General features: G+C 38.2%; 1 protein-coding gene across 6 annotated transcripts in view; it reads left to right on the top strand.

Annotated features, from left to right (window-relative positions):
* celf3a (cugbp, Elav-like family member 3a) overlaps positions 1–16,440 on the top strand; it is a 34,189-nt gene extending 17,749 nt beyond the window's left edge. The window contains exons 6-17 of one of the 6 annotated variants that reach the window (XM_044171134.1): positions 2,571–2,619; positions 3,625–3,663; positions 3,985–4,110; positions 5,462–5,541; positions 6,519–6,662; positions 7,807–7,951; positions 9,245–9,385; positions 9,647–9,706; positions 10,200–10,364; positions 12,491–12,634; positions 12,820–12,952; positions 15,556–16,440. In XM_044171134.1, coding sequence (XP_044027069.1) covers positions 2,571–2,619; positions 3,625–3,663; positions 3,985–4,110; positions 5,462–5,541; positions 6,519–6,662; positions 7,807–7,951; positions 9,245–9,385; positions 9,647–9,706; positions 10,200–10,364; positions 12,491–12,634; positions 12,820–12,947 — 1,221 coding nt within the window. In that variant the 3' untranslated portion in view covers positions 12,948–12,952; positions 15,556–16,440. Of the gene's footprint in view, positions 1–2,570; positions 2,620–3,624; positions 3,706–3,981; positions 4,111–5,461; positions 5,542–6,518; positions 6,663–7,806; positions 7,952–9,244; positions 9,386–9,646; positions 9,707–10,199; positions 10,365–12,490; positions 12,635–12,819; positions 12,953–15,555 lie in introns of all 6 variants that reach the window. The other 5 variants (XM_044171135.1, XM_044171140.1, XM_044171138.1 and 2 more) reach the window with 5 other exon arrangements.
* Positions 16,441–18,658: the final 2,218 nt, after the last annotated feature.

Here is an 18,658-nt window from a genome sequence, read left to right as displayed (position 1 = left end):
GCCTATGTATATTGCTCTCAGTGTATAGCATGTACACAGGGCTGTAAGCAACCACTGAGGACACCAAGGTCTTGTTTTTGAAGAAGTTTTAGCGAACAGAGGTGCAGTTTACAGTTTTAAATGTAACTTTCACATTTGGTGAATACAGGGTGTGAAAAGAAAACCCACACAAATTGGTGTATGTGAAAACATTAACTCATATATTGAAATTTAAGCCTGTACTGCATGTCGCATCTCCTGTATGTTTTGGTGCGGTTAAAAGCAAACTGTCCCAATTGCCATATCGGATCAGTAAAAGAAACACATGTATTCTTAGCCATCAGCTTTGATTTTATTTGTTTGTAAAGCTGCCCTATTTGCCTCCATGTACACACATTTTCGAAGCATTTATATTTTCAAAAATACTTTCAGCTCAACCCTTAAAACATTTTTTTCATAAAATATGGAATGCACTATCAAATTAAGTGGATAAGAAAGCTGAGAGAGCATTATGATTTTATTTAAATGTGACCATGTTTTGATGAAAACCATCTTAAAAAAGCATAAACACAGAATGGTGGGACTGTCTACAGTCCGACATGTACAAAAATACACAATTAGATAAAGAGTGTAAGCGAAGAGTAAGAATAAAGCAAAGTGTAGTTTGACATTTAAAACACTTAATTTACAGTAAGTCTAAAAAGTAAGAGTACAAATTGAATCTCAATGGGCAGCAGTAGATTGTACAGAATATGTAAGGTATATAGTCAATATATAATATTGCACAATAGTAAATAATATTGCATTCTGCACAGGTTGCTACATTTTAGTTGTTGCACTCGACACTGTAGGTGTACAAGAACAAATAACGTAAGAAGTGATTGGTAGTGGTAAACAGTGGACAAGAGACAATGAATAGACCCTTCTATAATAATATAAGTGATATTTGTTGAGTGCTTTTATCCAAAGCACAACATCACGAGTACATGAATTTTAGCCAGGATGATGTTATCTTCACTGCAACAAAAACATTTTAAAGGTAATTTTATGTAAGGACGAAACCTTAACTATAATTTAAACAGAAATTACTATTCACTGACTGCAGGAGCAGATGCCCACATTTGCTTGACTGATTGGAAGATGGTTTTGAGACTTTGCCCCTCCATCTACTCTATCATCCTAATAATTGGTGCAATCAATTGGACGCTCTTGATGAGGAGACACAGGGGCCCCCTGCAGCAGGTGTTGGTGGTATTTCAGCCGGTGGTTCGGTACGGTGGCGACGTGGAGGCGATGGTGTTTGTGCATGCGGGTCCTGGCGGCGGAGCACGACCGCTGCACCAATCAATAGTGTCTCCTAGTGACCGATCACAGCGGATCAATCAGTGACCCGGGATCAGTGACTGGCTGAAATGTCACCAGCTCCATAATTAAGACCTTCATTAAGCCACAGTTAACAGAGTGTCACTCTGTTGCTCTCACCTCGACTCCTCACCGACATCACCCTCCCTCCTCCCCTTCACGCACACACACACATCCCCCACCTCAATCCTTTTCCTCCATATGCTCCTTTCCAATCCTTCTCAATCCCACCCTTCTCCCATTTGTCCTCTCTTGTTCGTTCTTTTCTTTATTTGATTCAATACCTCCTTTCAATGTTGCCGTGCTCTATACATTTGAAAGACGAGGCGCTGAGGCACTGATGTGTGCACAATTTCATATAGGGTTTTTTTTAAATAGTGGGGAGGACAATGATTGTGGAGACGAAAAGAAAAAAAAGGCATTTCAGCAGCTTGTCTTTTGATGAATTATGAAAAGGTCACCTAATCCTTTTCTGTCGTGTGTGCTCTCCTTTCTCTTTGTCATTCTTTTATTCTTTGTTTTTTTCAGATATTATTCCTTCCTTTCTAACCCTGTATACCCCCGTCTCTGTCTCTCTGTCAGGCTCAGAATCTCTTGCTATTCTGATGCTGCGTGTTCCTGTAATCCAGATTAGCCGGCGAGTGTGCTTAATCTTATCACTTCCCCAATCCCACGTGGGTGTGCGCTTTTCCTGGTTTTGTGTGATAGGGGGAGAAGGAACGATAGACGGCAGGATTAGAGCAGATTCAGAGAGACTCGTAGAGAGGAGGTGGGGAGAGAGAGAGACTGTATGACACTGTGAATGTAATATCACGCGTATCGGTGTCAGCCGTGGTCTGTTCGAGTAGAGTTGGCAAATAACGGAAAGGAGAGAAATTAGAGGGGGATCGTAGGAGGCTGGAGCGCAGGCCAAATTCACTAACATCCATGCATGCACGCATATGCCACTGTTACGTCATATTACAGCATTAATAGCATTTCTATATGAGTTACATGAAGTTAATACATACTGTATAAATGTCATCTTTTGCATTTTACAAGACAGTACTGGACACATTGCCAGGGTGAAATTTAAATTACTGTTAATTATTTCAAGTTTGTAAGGTTGTTTTTTTTGGCATGTAAACTCCATTCATTTATTTTTCATGTGTTAATGATCACCACCTGATGATACATGATACCTGTCCTGTATTTAAACTGACCATGCCATGTGGTCTCTGTCTTTCCAGATGAACCGTCCAATCCAAGTGAAGCCGGCGGACAGCGAGAGCAGAGGGGGTAAGAGACACCTGTCCCCACCCAGAAGCACAGCACCTGTTCAAACAACACCGTCACCATGTACACGACCCAAAATGTCATTCAGTCTTGTATCCACACTGAAACACTTGCTTTTCTTGCAACAAGTGAAATCTAAAGTTTTTGAGTTACAGTTCTTAAGAAGGTGACGGTATCTTAAAATTACACCACAGGAATCAAGACATTATCAATTGATGACTAAGGACATTTCTATCAATCAATTGCAACAACAGCAACGTTTTGCATAGAAAATATGCAAGATTTTATCATCCCTCCAGCAAACTATTGTTTTTACAAAAGTATGATTCAAGATTCAGTATTAGATTCAATCACCTGTTGAAATGGATGTTTTGTTGCTGTCAAACTACACCTGCACCCCTGTTTTTGTATGTTATTGCTCATTTACTGCAATTCATATATACTATACATTATTGTTGCCCATTTCCCAAAGCGTATCATAGTTTTACGGCAGCTGTTTGTTTCAGTAAGGTATCAATTTGAAAACCTGAAACTTGCTTGAGATACAGTATGTACTCCACACATGCTTAGTTTTTATTAATAGGCCTTTCATTCATTCATTGTTTGATTTGTCTGTTTGATTTTTTTAACCCAGCATGTGAATCAATGCTATTCGGCAGCCAGCGCTCAAATCCAACACATTAACACAACACACAGGCAGACTTTTCCAATCAAACCACATTTTCAATCGCAATATCATATAACTGCATAAATGGAACAAAGCAATAAAGACAATGACATTTTCACTCTGACTGATTCTGTATCTCAAGCCTGAAGTCTCTTGACAGTTGATTTCGTACCATACTAAAATGAATGGGAAATAAATAGCAGACTAAATGACTGAAAAATGAAGGTTACAATCGATAAATCTGCAGTATGCTTTGGAGAATAGTCTGCAGGAATGCAAGTGCATCTGATTTGTAGTGAATGGGCTAAAACATGCAGAAACACTGATCTGATCCTTCACAGACGGGGACAGACGGCGCAGCTTCTCTGACAACACAGAGGGTGACAAACATTTGAGTCACCGCCAGATGCTGTTTGTTTGTGGTGATGTTCAAGTTACTGCACTCTGGTGGCGCTCTGAAGCATTGCAGGCTGATGTCCCTCCTGCTTTGTAGCTGCTTATCGCACTGTTGTTGTTCTGTTATTCATGCATGTACAGTGACATGGCCCTTCTCCCTTCCTCCCCACCCCCTTTTCACTGCCTGTATCATCTACCCCATAAACCATTTACTCCTACTTTTTCCCTCTATAATCTCACTCACATTATCCACGCATTATCCTGTTTTCTTTCTCCCATCTTGGCGATCTCCTTCCCCTTAGAAGACAGGAAGCTGTTTGTGGGTATGCTCGGAAAACAGCAAACGGACACCGATGTGAGAAAGATGTTCGAGCCGTTCGGCAGCATAGAGGAGTGCACAGTGCTCCGCGGGCCCGACGGCACCAGCAAAGGTAACGTCAAATCATGTCTGAGAAACGCACAAAATCAGTTCAATCCAACATGGAACATGGACATGCAGAAACACAAAATAAAGCAAACTATAAACAGTGTATAACACAAAGACATTGTTATGCATATAACTGAAGCGTGACACAAGTTAAAATAACTTATTTCCATAGTGGTCCTGGCCTGCCCCGAAATCATGATAACAACAAAGACTGCTGTGTCTTTATTACATTACAGACGTACGTGAAAGTTGTGGCTTGCAGATTTAATCATAGTAGATAGTTTTACTCATTATGCAAATTGTACATTTTTACTAAAATACTATGTACATTCAACCATCTCTCTTCTTTCCATTTCTCTGAATAAAAACACCTGTTTTTAAAAACTGTAATAGATTCTGAGTATCTCACATCATCCAAATTTTAGTCCCACACATATAAAGGATTTAGATTCAAAAGAGCTTCATCTATGAATTTTGACTATGATTAGTATTATATCCATGCTGGCCTGTAGTGCATTAAAACACCAGTAAATAGTCTGGTGCCTGGCCATTTACACATTTATACCCAGGACCTCCTGCTAAATACTGACCCCTGTTAGCACTGTTAGTTTAACCATTTTAGTGATTTTAAAATGTCCTACAGTATACTTAAATGGATACAAGATCTAACACATCATCTTATTTAAATTACCCAGGGTGATTAGACTACCTAAAATCCTAATCACTAAATTCAAATGTGTCCCAGTGAATAAAATGATGAGCTCTAAGATAATTTTGGTAAGCTTTACCTTCCACTATTTCCAAAACACCCTTAACTCAGGTTTCCTTTAGCTTTTTAAAGTACTTTAGTATGAACCTATTGCAAATGGAGGCCAGATCATGAACATAAAAGTGACATTGACTTTGTTTAACTGTTTGTATTTTTATCCAGCCCTGAGAATTAAGCCGCCAGCACATTACCATCACCTGAATGTATTACTGTTGTCACTAACAACAATGCTAATGATATTTGCCATGTAAATCAAAGTCCGGCGACAGTTCAAACACAGATGCTTGATTTTTCTGCGTTTGTTGCATGAGGCATGACTAATGGTGCAATAGGTTTTATGGGTCATGGCTAATGATGCGTTTGGTGGTTTACGGACTGTGACTGATGAAGCAATGAATGTCTTGTGGATCATGTTTAATGATGCCACTGTAACTGATGAAGCACTAGATTTAAGACGGCTCCTAATGTATTTTTAAAGGGAAGTAGTTTCTGTATACTGTGTGTGTGTGTGTGTGTGTGAGAGAGAGAGAGAGAGAGAGTGTGTGTGTGTGTGAGGCCACATTTAATGGTGTGTCATTTCATGTAGGGTGTGCATTTGTAAAGTACCAGAGCAACGCAGAGGCTCAGGCCGCCATCAACGCACTGCATGGGAGTCGTACTTTACCAGTGAGTCCCCCCTACACACACACACACACACACAGACAGACACGTAAGGCAAGGCAAGTTTATTTGTATAGCACATTTCAACAACAAGGAAATTCAGTGCTTTAAATAAAACATAAAAACAACACAGGGCAAAATAAAAAGACATTTAAAAACAGTTAAAAACTGAACGCTGCTTCTCCATGTTTAGTTTTAACATGGTCAGGGAAACACATGGTCACTCACATACTAAAATATATACATTTAGATGCTCCAAATCCAGTAATTTAGGCACTCAGTGTGGTGACTCAGCTAATAGTCACTACTTCTCTTTTCTGATTTCTGCCCCCCTCCTCCACACACACACACACACACACACACACACACACACACACACACACACACACACACGCACACACACACGCACACTGTGAAATATACTATATATAAATTTTTTCTGCTGTGATTTGTACTGTGGTTTGGTGCAGGCCAACTAAATTAAAAGAACAACTAATTTCATGTGAAAAATAGATATTTAATTCAGTTTTGGGGACATTTTATATAAATATATACATATATTTTCATTTTATTAAATTTAATTGTTTTGTCTGTTAACTAACATGTTGTAAACTGTTTCAAGCTAAAATTGCCTACAAATTTTTTGCATTATAACCAGTTTTTTGTTTTGTTTTGTGTGTTTTTAAGTTTTTTTTCAGGCATTTTTTCCTTTATTTGATGGCAGACAGTATAGAACTGATACGAAATGAGGGGAGACACATGAGGGATGTCTTGCAACAAAGGTCCCTTGTCTTGAACCACATTGACGTTGTGATTACACGGTCAGCGTCTTAGACCCTAGACCACCAGGACACCGAGTTAATTGTTACCTGTTTTAACCTCACTGAGTGGTGATATTCTTTCTGATGTCGAGACTTGCGTTGATATGAAAAGTGTCAGACAGATGGAGTTATGAGTTATGATTTGTCCTATTTCCTCCGCAGGGCGCCTCATCCAGCCTGGTGGTGAAGTTTGCCGATTCGGAGAAGGAGCGAGGGCTCCGGCGGATGCAGCAGGTGGCCTCTCAGCTGGGAGTGATCAGTCCCATGACCTTGCACCTTGGAGCATACAACGCCTACACACAGGCTGTGAGGACCCCCCCCCCCACACACACACACACGGACACATCTTAAGAAACACACACTCTACCTTTCACGAGGACACTACCTAAGTGTTACTGAGAAGTCTATATCTATTATTTTTAATTTAGTAAATATCCACACTGAAATACCGAGCAAATAAGGTCTGTGAAGAACAATTACGCGATTGATGGTTGGTCCACAATAAAACTGTTAACATAGAAACACACACTCTACCTACATAGAAACAACTGCGGTGCAAAAAAATTTGGGAAGCCTTGAATTAACTGATGTTTTCCTTAAACAGAAATAAAAGTACTGCAGTAAAAGCTGATGTGACAAAAAGTGAAAAATATTTGACTCAAAATATAAAACAAAGATGCAAAATTAACCTTCTGGTAAGTAAACCTTTTTCAGTGTGATATGATTCTAATAGAAGAGTTTTAATGTCATACTAGATGATTTTAACTGGAAAAATAGCAGTTTACAATGTAGAGTAAAGCCACATTACTGCTCTCGTCATTGCTAATTGACCGTTTACTGCAAATGGTTTTAGACTTGGCTCATTTACAGTTGTTCAATTTGTGATGCTTAAGGAGGCCTGACAGCATTTTTACTCGTAATGGATGTGTTGATTTATAGCAACATTCTATACTTAGTTAAGTTAAATTAAAACCCAAAATAAAATTGCCTATTGAAAGTGCAGGTATACTTGAAACTACTCAAAAGCAGAGGCAGGATTTAATATTATCACTTCACCCTTACAGCCCAGACACAGAGCACACTACACGATGTTAAGACCAATTATAACCCTGATTTGGCCGCAATGACTGATTATGAAGATCATGAAGCATCTGGACAGGTCTGCAAAAACAGTGCAAGTCACCAAGGACAGTTGGTCAGTCTGTGTTATGTTGCAGCTTGCAGAAATTATTGATTTTTATGACTGGATCCCGTTATTTGTTTTAAAGTTTTCTGGTGTTTTTCTACTTTACAAGCCTGAGATTACACTCAGGGAACACTTACAGCCTACACTCTACACAAACAAAAACACAGACAGATCCCTCTAAACATACTTCATACTCTAAACACCGAATCTCCTGACTCACCTCTCTCCCCTCCTCTCAATCACAACCTCTCTCTCTCTCTCCAGTTGATGCAGCAGCAGGCCCTGGTGGCGCAGTCGGCCTACCTCTCTCCTGTTGCCACGGTGGCGGCGGTTCAGATGCAGCAGCTCGCCGCCCTCAACCCCAGCAGCATCATTGCCACGCCGATCGCATCCATCACCCCCTCCTCAGGTAATGAGAGGCAGAGATGTCTGGCCCTGGCCGGCCTTGATTAGATTTCTGCTTGAAATATGAGGACAGATAGACATGGAGAGGTGGACGTAAGAGGACAAAATAACAAACATCTGTTCTGTAGTTTTTTTCTTCTTCAGTCTGTCATGATATTAGCCACGTTAGCTTTAGACAGTAAAATGATGAGTGAGTTAGAGTGCCTGCATCCTGCAGGTACTTTGATTGTCTATATTATACTATATTATTGATACTGGCGATACCAATGTTAATATTGGAGGGTTTTAAAAAGTTGATGACAATATATCAGCTGATATTCATTTTATTAAAATAAAAATAAAACGTTTTCATAAGGATCTCTTAAATTTCTTTTTAAAGAGCTGTGACCAGTTGGAAAATAAACCTGGCATTGCTCTCTGGTTAAAAGATATCAAATTCTTCGGCATTTGTGTACTGCATTGTCTTTTTATTTATCGCCTGACACACAGTTTATGCCGATATCAATATATCTGCAATATGCAATAACCAATTTATTGGTTGGTCTCTAGTCCAGATTTGGGCTGCAACACATTTTTAAAATTTCAATTCACTGCTAAATCTGTAAGTCTATAGTTTGTAATGTCATAAATATTGACAATTTCCCATCAGAATTACTTGAGCCCAAAGTGTTGGGCTGTCCCCCTCAGGATTAATTGTAATAACTTAAGTGATCCCTTGGCCTAACGCTGTCATCAGGTCAGAATTTTTATTTGTCCAATACTTTGGTTTATGACCAAATACCTGCAAAATGTATGACATTCCCATCAGACTCAGCTGTGTGTTGTGTTTAGTGTTAATTAGCAAATGTTAGCATATTAAACTAAGACGATGAGCATGGTAAACATTACCTGCTTAGCAGTACCCTGTGGAGTTTTACAATGAATGTTACCCACCAAACACATTTTGTTCATACTTGCGGCTTTGTTGGTGCATTCCTGCGTTTCTTGGCGTGTTACTGCCACCTGTAGTTCAGTGGAATAGTGTAAAACCATTGGCAGGAATGTGTCACCCGCGTGCACGCACATAGGTTCTGCTAGAGGTCAGAAACTAGCCTCGCTGTAGACTCTTACTCTTGGTATTTGATAAATGACTAAAAAAATCAATCATCAAAAATGAAAATCAAATCATTTTCTGCTGATTGACAAGTCTATTAATGTACTAGTCGTTTCTGCACAAATCTGTACTTCTCTCCTCTTTGTCTTTTATGCTGTTGATTGAATTTATTAAAATAAAAAAAAGCTTTAAACATGTCTGCAGGTACCAGCACTCCACCCTCCATCGCAGCCACACCTGTTCCTGCTCTGCCTCCACCAATCAGCTACCCCTCTGTGCCAGCTCCACCCAACGGCCAATCAGCAACCGAAGCCCTGTACACCAATGGGGTTCATGCCTATCAAGGTATAGCCATAACATCCTTCACTGCAGCTACGCTAGAAAATAAAGAGTAACTGTGTTGCTGTCATAAAATATTCCTCCACAGATTCACAGGCTTCCTGTTTTGATGTGCAACAGTAAGGGTTTTATTAGGAGGAAATGAAATGAAACTAATGCACTAAATGTTATTTGGAGCATGCTGATGTGCCCCAAATAGCATTTAGGTTTGTTTTTTTTGTGTGTGTGCATATAGCAGTTGGTGACGATATGTTTACTCTGCCACAGCTCAGAGTCCTGTCCTGGACCCCCTGCAGCAAGCTTATACAGGCATGCAGCACTATACAGGTGAGCCTCACACTCTCAATATTAACTGTGTTAGATGTGTCTGATATAACACCATAAAATGTGACATGAATTGCCATTTATTTATATAAATGTATCGCTATGTACTTGTCTTGCTGCTGCTACTGATAATAAGCTGCATATACTATTTTAAGCATCAGTGTTTGGTGTAGAACATTTACAAAGTTCAAATTGATTTCAGATGTACATTGAAACAAATAATCTCACAAATAATCTTTTTTGGTACACTTTACATAAGATTTGACCACTGGAGTTTAGATTTTTGTTGTTTTAGTTCCTAGAAATATCTTCTGAGTCTGTGTAACCAGAATGCAAAACAGTTTTTTTGCACATATATTACAAAATGTAAATAACCTGCAGCTCTATAGAATGAGTCATACATCACAAACTATATGCAAAACATCACCCAGTTTTAGCAAATATGTAGGTGGGAATGCACCTCTGTCAGATGTTGTTTTGAGGAAAAACTGATTAGTTTGCAGTCTCTCCCTGCCTCACCGCTGCTCCCTGCTCACCTGCTCCTCCTCTCCATCAGCCACCTACCCTGCTGCCTACAGCCTGGTGGGACAGCCGTTCCCACACCAGCCCACACTGGTGGCTCAGCAGCCGCAGCAACCGCAGCAGCTGCAGCAACGAGAAGGTAAACACAAAGCTCTTTGCACAAATGTGGAATAATCATATCTTAGAAAAACATTCTAGTGGTTTTGCATGTTTTAGCCGATTTACACAAATCACAGATATTTTACATCACAGAGAACCATTTTGCAAACAGTGCTGCTGTGTTTTAAAAGGTTTACTGTATTTTTGCTGCCATTCTAGGCATCTCTTGGTTTTCATTCATTTCTGCATATGAAAATGTACTAGCAGACTTTTAGAACTTGCTCGAATGATATGATTTTATTTGAAGTCTGCATTAATCTTTGTCTAGAGCTGCAGCTAATGATTATTTTCATTATTAACCAATCTGTCCAGTAGTTTTTATTTGATTATTGTTTAGTCTATAAAATGTCTGAAAATAGTGAAAATGAGCCCAAGGTGATGTCTTCCAATCTCGTTTTGTCCGACCAAGAGTCCAAAAACTGAAAGATATACAATTTACAATAATATAAAACTATATTATTGTCATGCCAATGTTTTCATAATGCAGTGCAGACTTTTCACATCATCTGCACTTAAACTGCATTACCAAGCGATGATAATGCAACACTGACAAAAAAAGAATGCGGACTCGATGTCACTGTACAGCTTTACACATAAATCTGAGAACTGATCGTCATTCCATATAACACTGAATTGTAAACCAGTGGCTGCCTAGAACTGGACGAAAAATACACCCACAAATCTAACCCTGTATTACATGCACTCGAAAATGATCAGCAAAAATATAAAGTATAAATGATCTATATTTAAGAAACTTTGCAAACACACTGGTATGGTCTTTTAAGGCCCACAGAAGATCCAACCTGTGAAGTTCTTTCCATCAGTATGGCCTAAAGTTATTTCAAAATAATTACTTTTTCCTTAAAAATCTGTGTGTTAAATACAAATGCAGAGGTGTTATGGTAATTGTCTCTTTGTTTGTTTTTGAGTTTGATAGATGAGATGAGAAAATGAATATGACTCTCATGTCTGTATGGTAAATATGTTGCTGGAGCCTGGAGACAGTTAGCTTAGCTTAGCATAAAGACTGGAAACAGTTAGCTAGCACAGTCCGAAGACAACAAAATCCACCTAACAGCATTAATTAGTGAGTATTAGAGGTGCTGGTAGCTAGATCTTGTTACCTTTGGACAGAGCTAGGCTAGTTGTTTACCCATTTCCAGGTTTTATATTAAGCTAATATTAAGCATATTTAAGGGCCGTCCACACCAAGAACGATAACTATAACAATAACTATGTGAGCATCCATACTGATGAACGATAATGTTCTGTAAACAGTGGCCCCAAGCACGCACTGCACACTGCAGCTGTGTCACTGACTGGGCAGCTTAGGAAAATGGATATTGATGACCTGTTACTGCTGTACATTGCACATAGGAACAAAAAGAAAACCAGAAGGATATGGGTTCACGAAATTCTTCAAAGACGAGTCATTAGGCTACCTGAGGTAATGCTAGATAGCCTACCAGCTAGCGTTAGCCATTCATAATAGTTAAAGGGGTGGGGTTTTTTTTAACCTCTCCGCAATGTCATCTGCCATGTTGAACGTGACACCCTGTACATTCGGATGGATTTTGATTGGCTGTCAGAATCTCTATCATTCATCAAATTGCTCTGGAAGTGATCCCAACGATATTGTACGCCACTGTTGTTTGCATTATAGGTGTGGTGTGGACTCTGCTATCCACTTGAGTTAGAACGATTTTTAAAACGATATATTTATAGTTATTGTTATAGTTATCGTTCTTGGTGTGGACCTCCCTTTACTGTACAGACATGAGTGGTATCAATCTAACTCTATCTAAAACTGTCGAACTATAAACTGCTTTTAATATTTGATTTTATGTCCTGCTCTGTTTTACTATTCTGCACACGTATTGTGTTTTATTTTTTTTTTGTTTTATTTTTTACTTACGTGACTTGCAATCACCTCTCAGAAAAGCACTCTACAAATAAAATGTATTATAATTGTTGCACATCGTGTTAATCGCACTAACTCAACTTTGCAATGTTTCCTCAACACTGCAGTTTTCACTGATCGCCTAAACTGTCTGGTCTTATCATGTCACATCTGTGTCGTTGTGGCTCTCCTCTATTTGTGTACAGGTCCTGAGGGCTGTAACATCTTCATCTACCACCTGCCACAGGAGTTCACCGACTCTGAGATACTGCAGATGTTCCTGCCCTTCGGAAACGTCATCTCTGCAAAGGTCTTTGTTGACCGTGCCACCAACCAGAGTAAATGCTTCGGTGAGTCACTGTGATGGTGTATTGTCACCTTGTGGAGACTTTCTTGCTTATGTGAGAAAAGACGTTTTCACCACACGTAATTTTAGCTTTATTTACTTTCACATTTTTTTCCTATCATTTATACTCCTATTGCCACACCATGGCTGTTTGTGTATGATTCTTTCATTCTGTCACTTCCTCCTCAGGTTTTGTGAGTTTTGACAACCCATCCAGTGCCCAGACTGCCATCCAAGCCATGAATGGCTTCCAGATCGGCATGAAAAGACTGAAGGTGCAGCTGAAGAGGCCCAAGGATGCCAACAGGCCTTACTGAAGGAGGTGAGTTATTGTATATTGACATATTTAAGGAGATGGGGATTGCTCTGGGAGGGATTGATAGACAGCTGGAAATGTGTCTGGAAGTTAAAGAGACAGAGTGGATGTAATTGGCTCAGTACGTAAATTGCTGTCTTTCATGTGGAACTGAAGAAGTCAATAACCCTACAGTAGATTAACTTTAATGAGGTGGCAGCACTCTGAAAATACCATCAGTTTGAAATACATTGTGTTAAAGTGGCTCCTTCTTTTTTTGATCATTATGTAGGGACAGTTTGATTTGAGAAGTAGATTTCTACTCGGTTCAAATGTTCTGTCTAACCAGTGTTCTGTCGCAGGGTTGAATGCCAACTACTGTTCGTCATTAATTTTTTGTTTTACTTTTCATTTATTGTTTTTGTGCTGTGCCATATGCCATTTTTCCTGAAAAAAAACAACACACCACTCTCAAGACTGTCCCGTCCATACATATATCGTGGAGACGTGCGTCGCTATGGCTACGGTTGCCTAGCAACCGCTAAAACCTCCCCCCCTTCCTTCTCACTGCGTTGTAAGTTAATTGGCCTGTGTTGGTTGCTGTGGCGATATTGCCTGTGATGGTTGCCATTAGCAATTTTTATTTTTGGGCCGTTGCCTTGATTCACCATGCTCAACTGCATGGCGGGTTACTGTGGCGACCATGAACTGTGTTTGGTGCGTTGTGAGTTTCCTCTTATTATTTTGTCCTGGTTTTAATCCTTGCAAACACTGATCAATAACTGTCACTTTACCTCAGCATCTGTAAGTAATTGATTATCATGACATGCTGTTTTAAGTCCTCTAAAAGCTTCAATGCTAAGAGCTAAATTAGCCTGTTGTCCATCAAATATGGATATATTAGGATTTTTTCCTTTTGGTTTTTGATTAGTTTCCTTTTTGTTGTCTGTCATGATTATCATTCTTACATATTCCCTCTGTTTAGTTGGTTGGTGTGGTAGTTTTCGGTGAGTGCGGGGTTTTTGTTTGGTTGTAACTCAATTCCAAGTGACTTTGTGCCTGAACTTTGTTGGTTTTTGTGAGATTGAAAATGTACTGAACGTGCCCCTGTAAATGGTTGACAACATAGTATTTGTTTATGAATGAGACCTGGTTTGTGCGTGAGACCTGAGTGTGAGACAACCAGAAGGTGCGTGCATTTATATTTGTGTGAGTGTTTTGTATTGACTAGATGTGAAAAAATATTCATGTGTAAGTGAATGTGTGTGTGTTGTACCAACTGAGACACTAACCTTACTCTAGAAGGTTTTGGGTAAAGCTGTTTGGTTCCTGTGACACGTGCTGCTGGCTGAGGAACTGCATTCCTCTGTAGGAATTCTGGGCCTCCAAAAACATAATACTAATATATCCCCCAAAATATTCATAGTATTCAAATAACATATTCAAAAACGTCCACTTAACATTCATAATAACCAAAAACACATAATGTGTCTTATGCACAGGGTATCTGCTGGTCACTGACCAAGTTTGAAAAGAAATCGAATGAACAAAAATGAAAGGCCTGAAAAAGTCTGAGGTTAAATGTTTTATAATAAAAATCTAAAACTTGAAGATGTCCCTGCTTCTGAAAAAAAAAGCATAAAAAGTTGCAAAGTTTGAATCCATTTCAACCTCTAAACTAGATTTTTATCATCTTTTTCTGAACCATAATAAACAAAACTCTGCTACAACAAATCAATACATTTAATTTTACATTAACCCCTTAACATACAGTTTTCCCTTTAATATATCATTAAAGTCATATAAATATATAAAGTTATATTGAAGCTATATGTTGTTTGCACTGAAGGATGTTTTTTATGGATGCACTATTTGTCAAATGGAAATATCCTAGATTTCCTAGATGTCATTTTGTACACATTTCTCTTAAATTCACCCTGACATATTTGATATCTTTAGAAATGTTGGTATCTCAAATCAGAATTATAATTTATAGAAAATTATAAAACATTTTGAGAGTTTGTAATGGCTGCTTGTTAAGGGGGTTTTAATAAAGTCAATTTATATAATCTAATCTAATAAACTCTGATACACAATTGGTCGTAAATTTAGATAAACTGGCTTTCCAAAAAGAGATCTTAAAAAGTCATGAATAGATTTTTCTTGTACCTGCAGATTCCCTGTTTGCAGCAACCCACATCACAATGATTTAAAATGCTGAATCTCAAATGTTACCTCCCTGAGAAAGTTTGGTGAATGACACGGTTCTGAATATGATTAGAATAAATGCCAAATTATCTCCAACTGTTTCCTAAAGATTTGGAGAGTTTATCCCCACCAGAATTCCTACTGTGCATGTTCTGAATTAATTTGCCTGCCAAAAGAGATGACAAACTATTTTCTAAGAACGTGCATACACTTGCAGCAGTATGACTGTCACTATTTGAGTTGCATGGACACTAGTTGATTACTGAGATTCCCCTGAGGCATCAGTGCAAGCAGTGTGTATTGCAGACACCACTCCACTTCCAAAGTCTTAAATGTATGTGTTTAATTGCTGTGATTTGGTTTAAAATGCTCTGTGCTCTTTTTTTCTCTCTCTCTCTCTCTCTCCTCTTCTTTACCTACAGGAAAACCTAAGAGTTCAATCAAGAAAACCACTTGGGATGTCCCAGCCTTTTTTGGTTGTTTGACCAACCGTATAGCACAGGAGCAACACTTCACAAAAAGCAGTATCACGTGTATGCGCTTACAAAAACAACAACAGCAGTAATATCAGCAACAAATACATCAACAGAATCAGCATCCGCAATATCAGAAGTGCTCCAGATTTCCTATCATTCCACAGCTGGATTCATTTATATTATGTACATACTCTATTGTCTTCAACAAGATCTACATGTTAAGAAAAAGCATATCACTGATGTTATTCTACTGAACAGGGTTCTACTGTATAGTGTGATTTGTGGTCTATGGCGTTAACAGAAGGCCAGTCTGCAGTCGGAGGCAAAAGAAAATACTATTCTGTATAATTACCATTGGTAATATTGTTATTTAGAGTTAGTTTTATTATTTATACGTAAATTAAAAACATGGGGTAATTAAACTGGAAGAGAAATGGATTTCCTCTCACTGTACATACCTTGGTTTAAAGATGGAGTTAAAGGACTTCACAAGTTAAGATTCTCTGCTGTCACTACTTTTCAAATTAACAAAGCGGAAGGAAGGGCTGGGAATTTTTCTATCTTGATTTTTTACGTTTAATTTATTTGGTAATCAATTTGATGAGGGGGGAGATGTGACAATTTCTTTTTTAATTTAAGAAGAAGAAGAAAAAAAAAGAGGATTCCTGTGGTCTTCAAGACAATGAACACACTTATTATAGAGTTTTTAATTACATAAATGTACCTATGGAAGTAAAAAAAAAACATAATGTTTCTTTATTTATTCTCTACAATTGCTGTTTTAAAACATATGTCTTTAAAAGAAAATAAAGTACAATTTAGAAAAAAAAAGATGTGGATGTGTGTCTGCTTAACATCATGTGATTTACCAACAAAGGGCAGCATGACAAATCAAATGCATATCAAAAATAACGCTTCTTTTGTTTAAATTGTTTAAACAGACAGCAGAATAGACAAAAGGTTGTCTCAGAGTTTGGGTGTTTGATCATCAATGAGATATCCAGGGGAGTTTGCTGGTCTCTATAGGCCTTAAGAAGTATTGAGGAAAATGGAAAACATCTGGCCTCCAGTCTTGGCTGCATTTGAACCTGTGGACCAAACTTATATAATATTTTTTGTGTTTTTAGGCTGAGGTGTGTGTAACCACAGCTGGGACATGTCTGCATTTTGGGTTTGGTCTGATGCGTCCAAACATGCCATGGCCTTCTTTGGCATGCTTGGGTGTATGAGGGGTGATTAATACCACATAGCCATAGTAAGATGAGGAAAAGAAATGGAACCAAATTACTATCAAGTTACTGTTAACGCTGCTGCAGCAATCTGAAGAGGAAAACCGCTGCAAAAGACTTGCTTGAGAATCTACTATTATAACTTATGTTGGGAAATATTAGCAAATGCATGACCATGGCAGGGTAAGCAAATGATTCAATATGTTTAAGTAAAATACTTAAAGATACTTTTCACTAGTCCAGGGCCCCCTTCTTCGTAAGTGGATAACCGAGGTATCCAGATTAGAATGTTTGACACGAGTCTGGATTTTTTTGGTTCTTCAAAACTGGTTTAAAATTAATCTGGAACTGTTGTCAGAGTAACAAGTCCTTAAATCCAAACCTGCAAAGGTGCAGGCTTATTGACAGTTAGCTGGATCGTGACCAATACATTTTAGGCATGAACTAATTTCAAATACATACGGCTCACTTTCTTAGATGTATAATGAAAGAGTGTTTATATAATAATGATTTTAAAAGATAACATGCAGGTTATTGAGAAATCATAGTCTGTTGATGTAATTATCACAATTTAATTCTCATAATGATGACATGATCAAATATACAACAAAATAAAAGTTTGTACATTAAAAAAAGAACCAATCCAAATGTAGCTTGAGATACTGTGAGCAAAAAACATAAACTCAACGAAAATATTCTGACTGTTAAAAGACCAATGGAGCCAGAACATATGGCATTAGATTTGAAATTAAAAATGTGTCATTCAAACACAAAAACGTATTAAATGGTTAACTGCAGAACTCACTTTGCTCAGAATTGTTAATGCAATTAAAGCTGCTTTTTAAAGAGATTTTTATTCCTTTTCATAGCAGGCTTATGATTATCAAGTCTCTGCACGTCCACCAGGGAGTTGAGCTAGGTTTAAGAAATCTATTTTGCGATTCAAATCGATCTTCATTTGAATATATCTGGAGATATTGGCTGAAGAGATGTCTGCCTTTTTTGAATATAATAAAATATAAATATAATAAAAACTCAGCAGCAATGTCTCTTTCCAGAAATCATGACCCGGTTACTCAAGATAATCCACAAACAGACTGCTCACAACAAGGTCTGTTTCATGTGAACTTGTTTCATGTTTCATGTGAATTTGTGGATTATCTTGAGTAACCGGGTCATGATTTCTGGAAACAGACGTTGCTTTTGAGTTTTTCAAATATATTATTTTGCTGCTTTAAGCACCACAAGCCGAGTGCCATATAGTCCCATTATATTAAAAAATGCAGACATCTCTACAGCAGATATCTCCAAAACTTGGCAACTCACACAAAAACAGTCTAGATGGATAAATGGCACTACCTGTATGAGGGAAAATGTGTATTTTTGATTTAGAAAATATTAAAGGTGGAGCTAATTTCAACTACTTTATAGATTGCTGAGTAGTTTAATCCATAATAATACATCATAATTTATTAGTTGATTTATATTTTGCAATAATAATCTGAATCTGCAAAGTAACTGGTAACTAAAGCTATCAAATAAAACAGTGGAGTAAAATATAAAATATTTCCCTCTGAAATGGTGGTGGAGTAGAAGTAGTTTAAAACGGAAATACTCAAATAATACATAAAACTGTACTTCAGTACAGTACTCAAGTAAATGTACTTCATTACTTTGAGTACTTGTGTCCCGCAGCTCCGCGCTATCCACTGCAGGACATCCTTCTCCTCGTCAGCCGCCATCTTGTGGCACTAACCACCCCTCATACAGACTAGAAGCTCACGTCACTTTAAATAGTCTGCTCCCGCCCCCCCTCCCGG

This window comes from Siniperca chuatsi, linkage group LG17 (assembly GCF_020085105.1).
Source record: "Siniperca chuatsi isolate FFG_IHB_CAS linkage group LG17, ASM2008510v1, whole genome shotgun sequence".
Taxonomy (NCBI): domain Eukaryota; kingdom Metazoa; phylum Chordata; class Actinopteri; order Centrarchiformes; family Sinipercidae; genus Siniperca; species Siniperca chuatsi.
The sequence above is the reverse complement of the archived record's forward strand: the minus strand, read 5'-3'. Positions and strand labels throughout refer to the sequence as shown.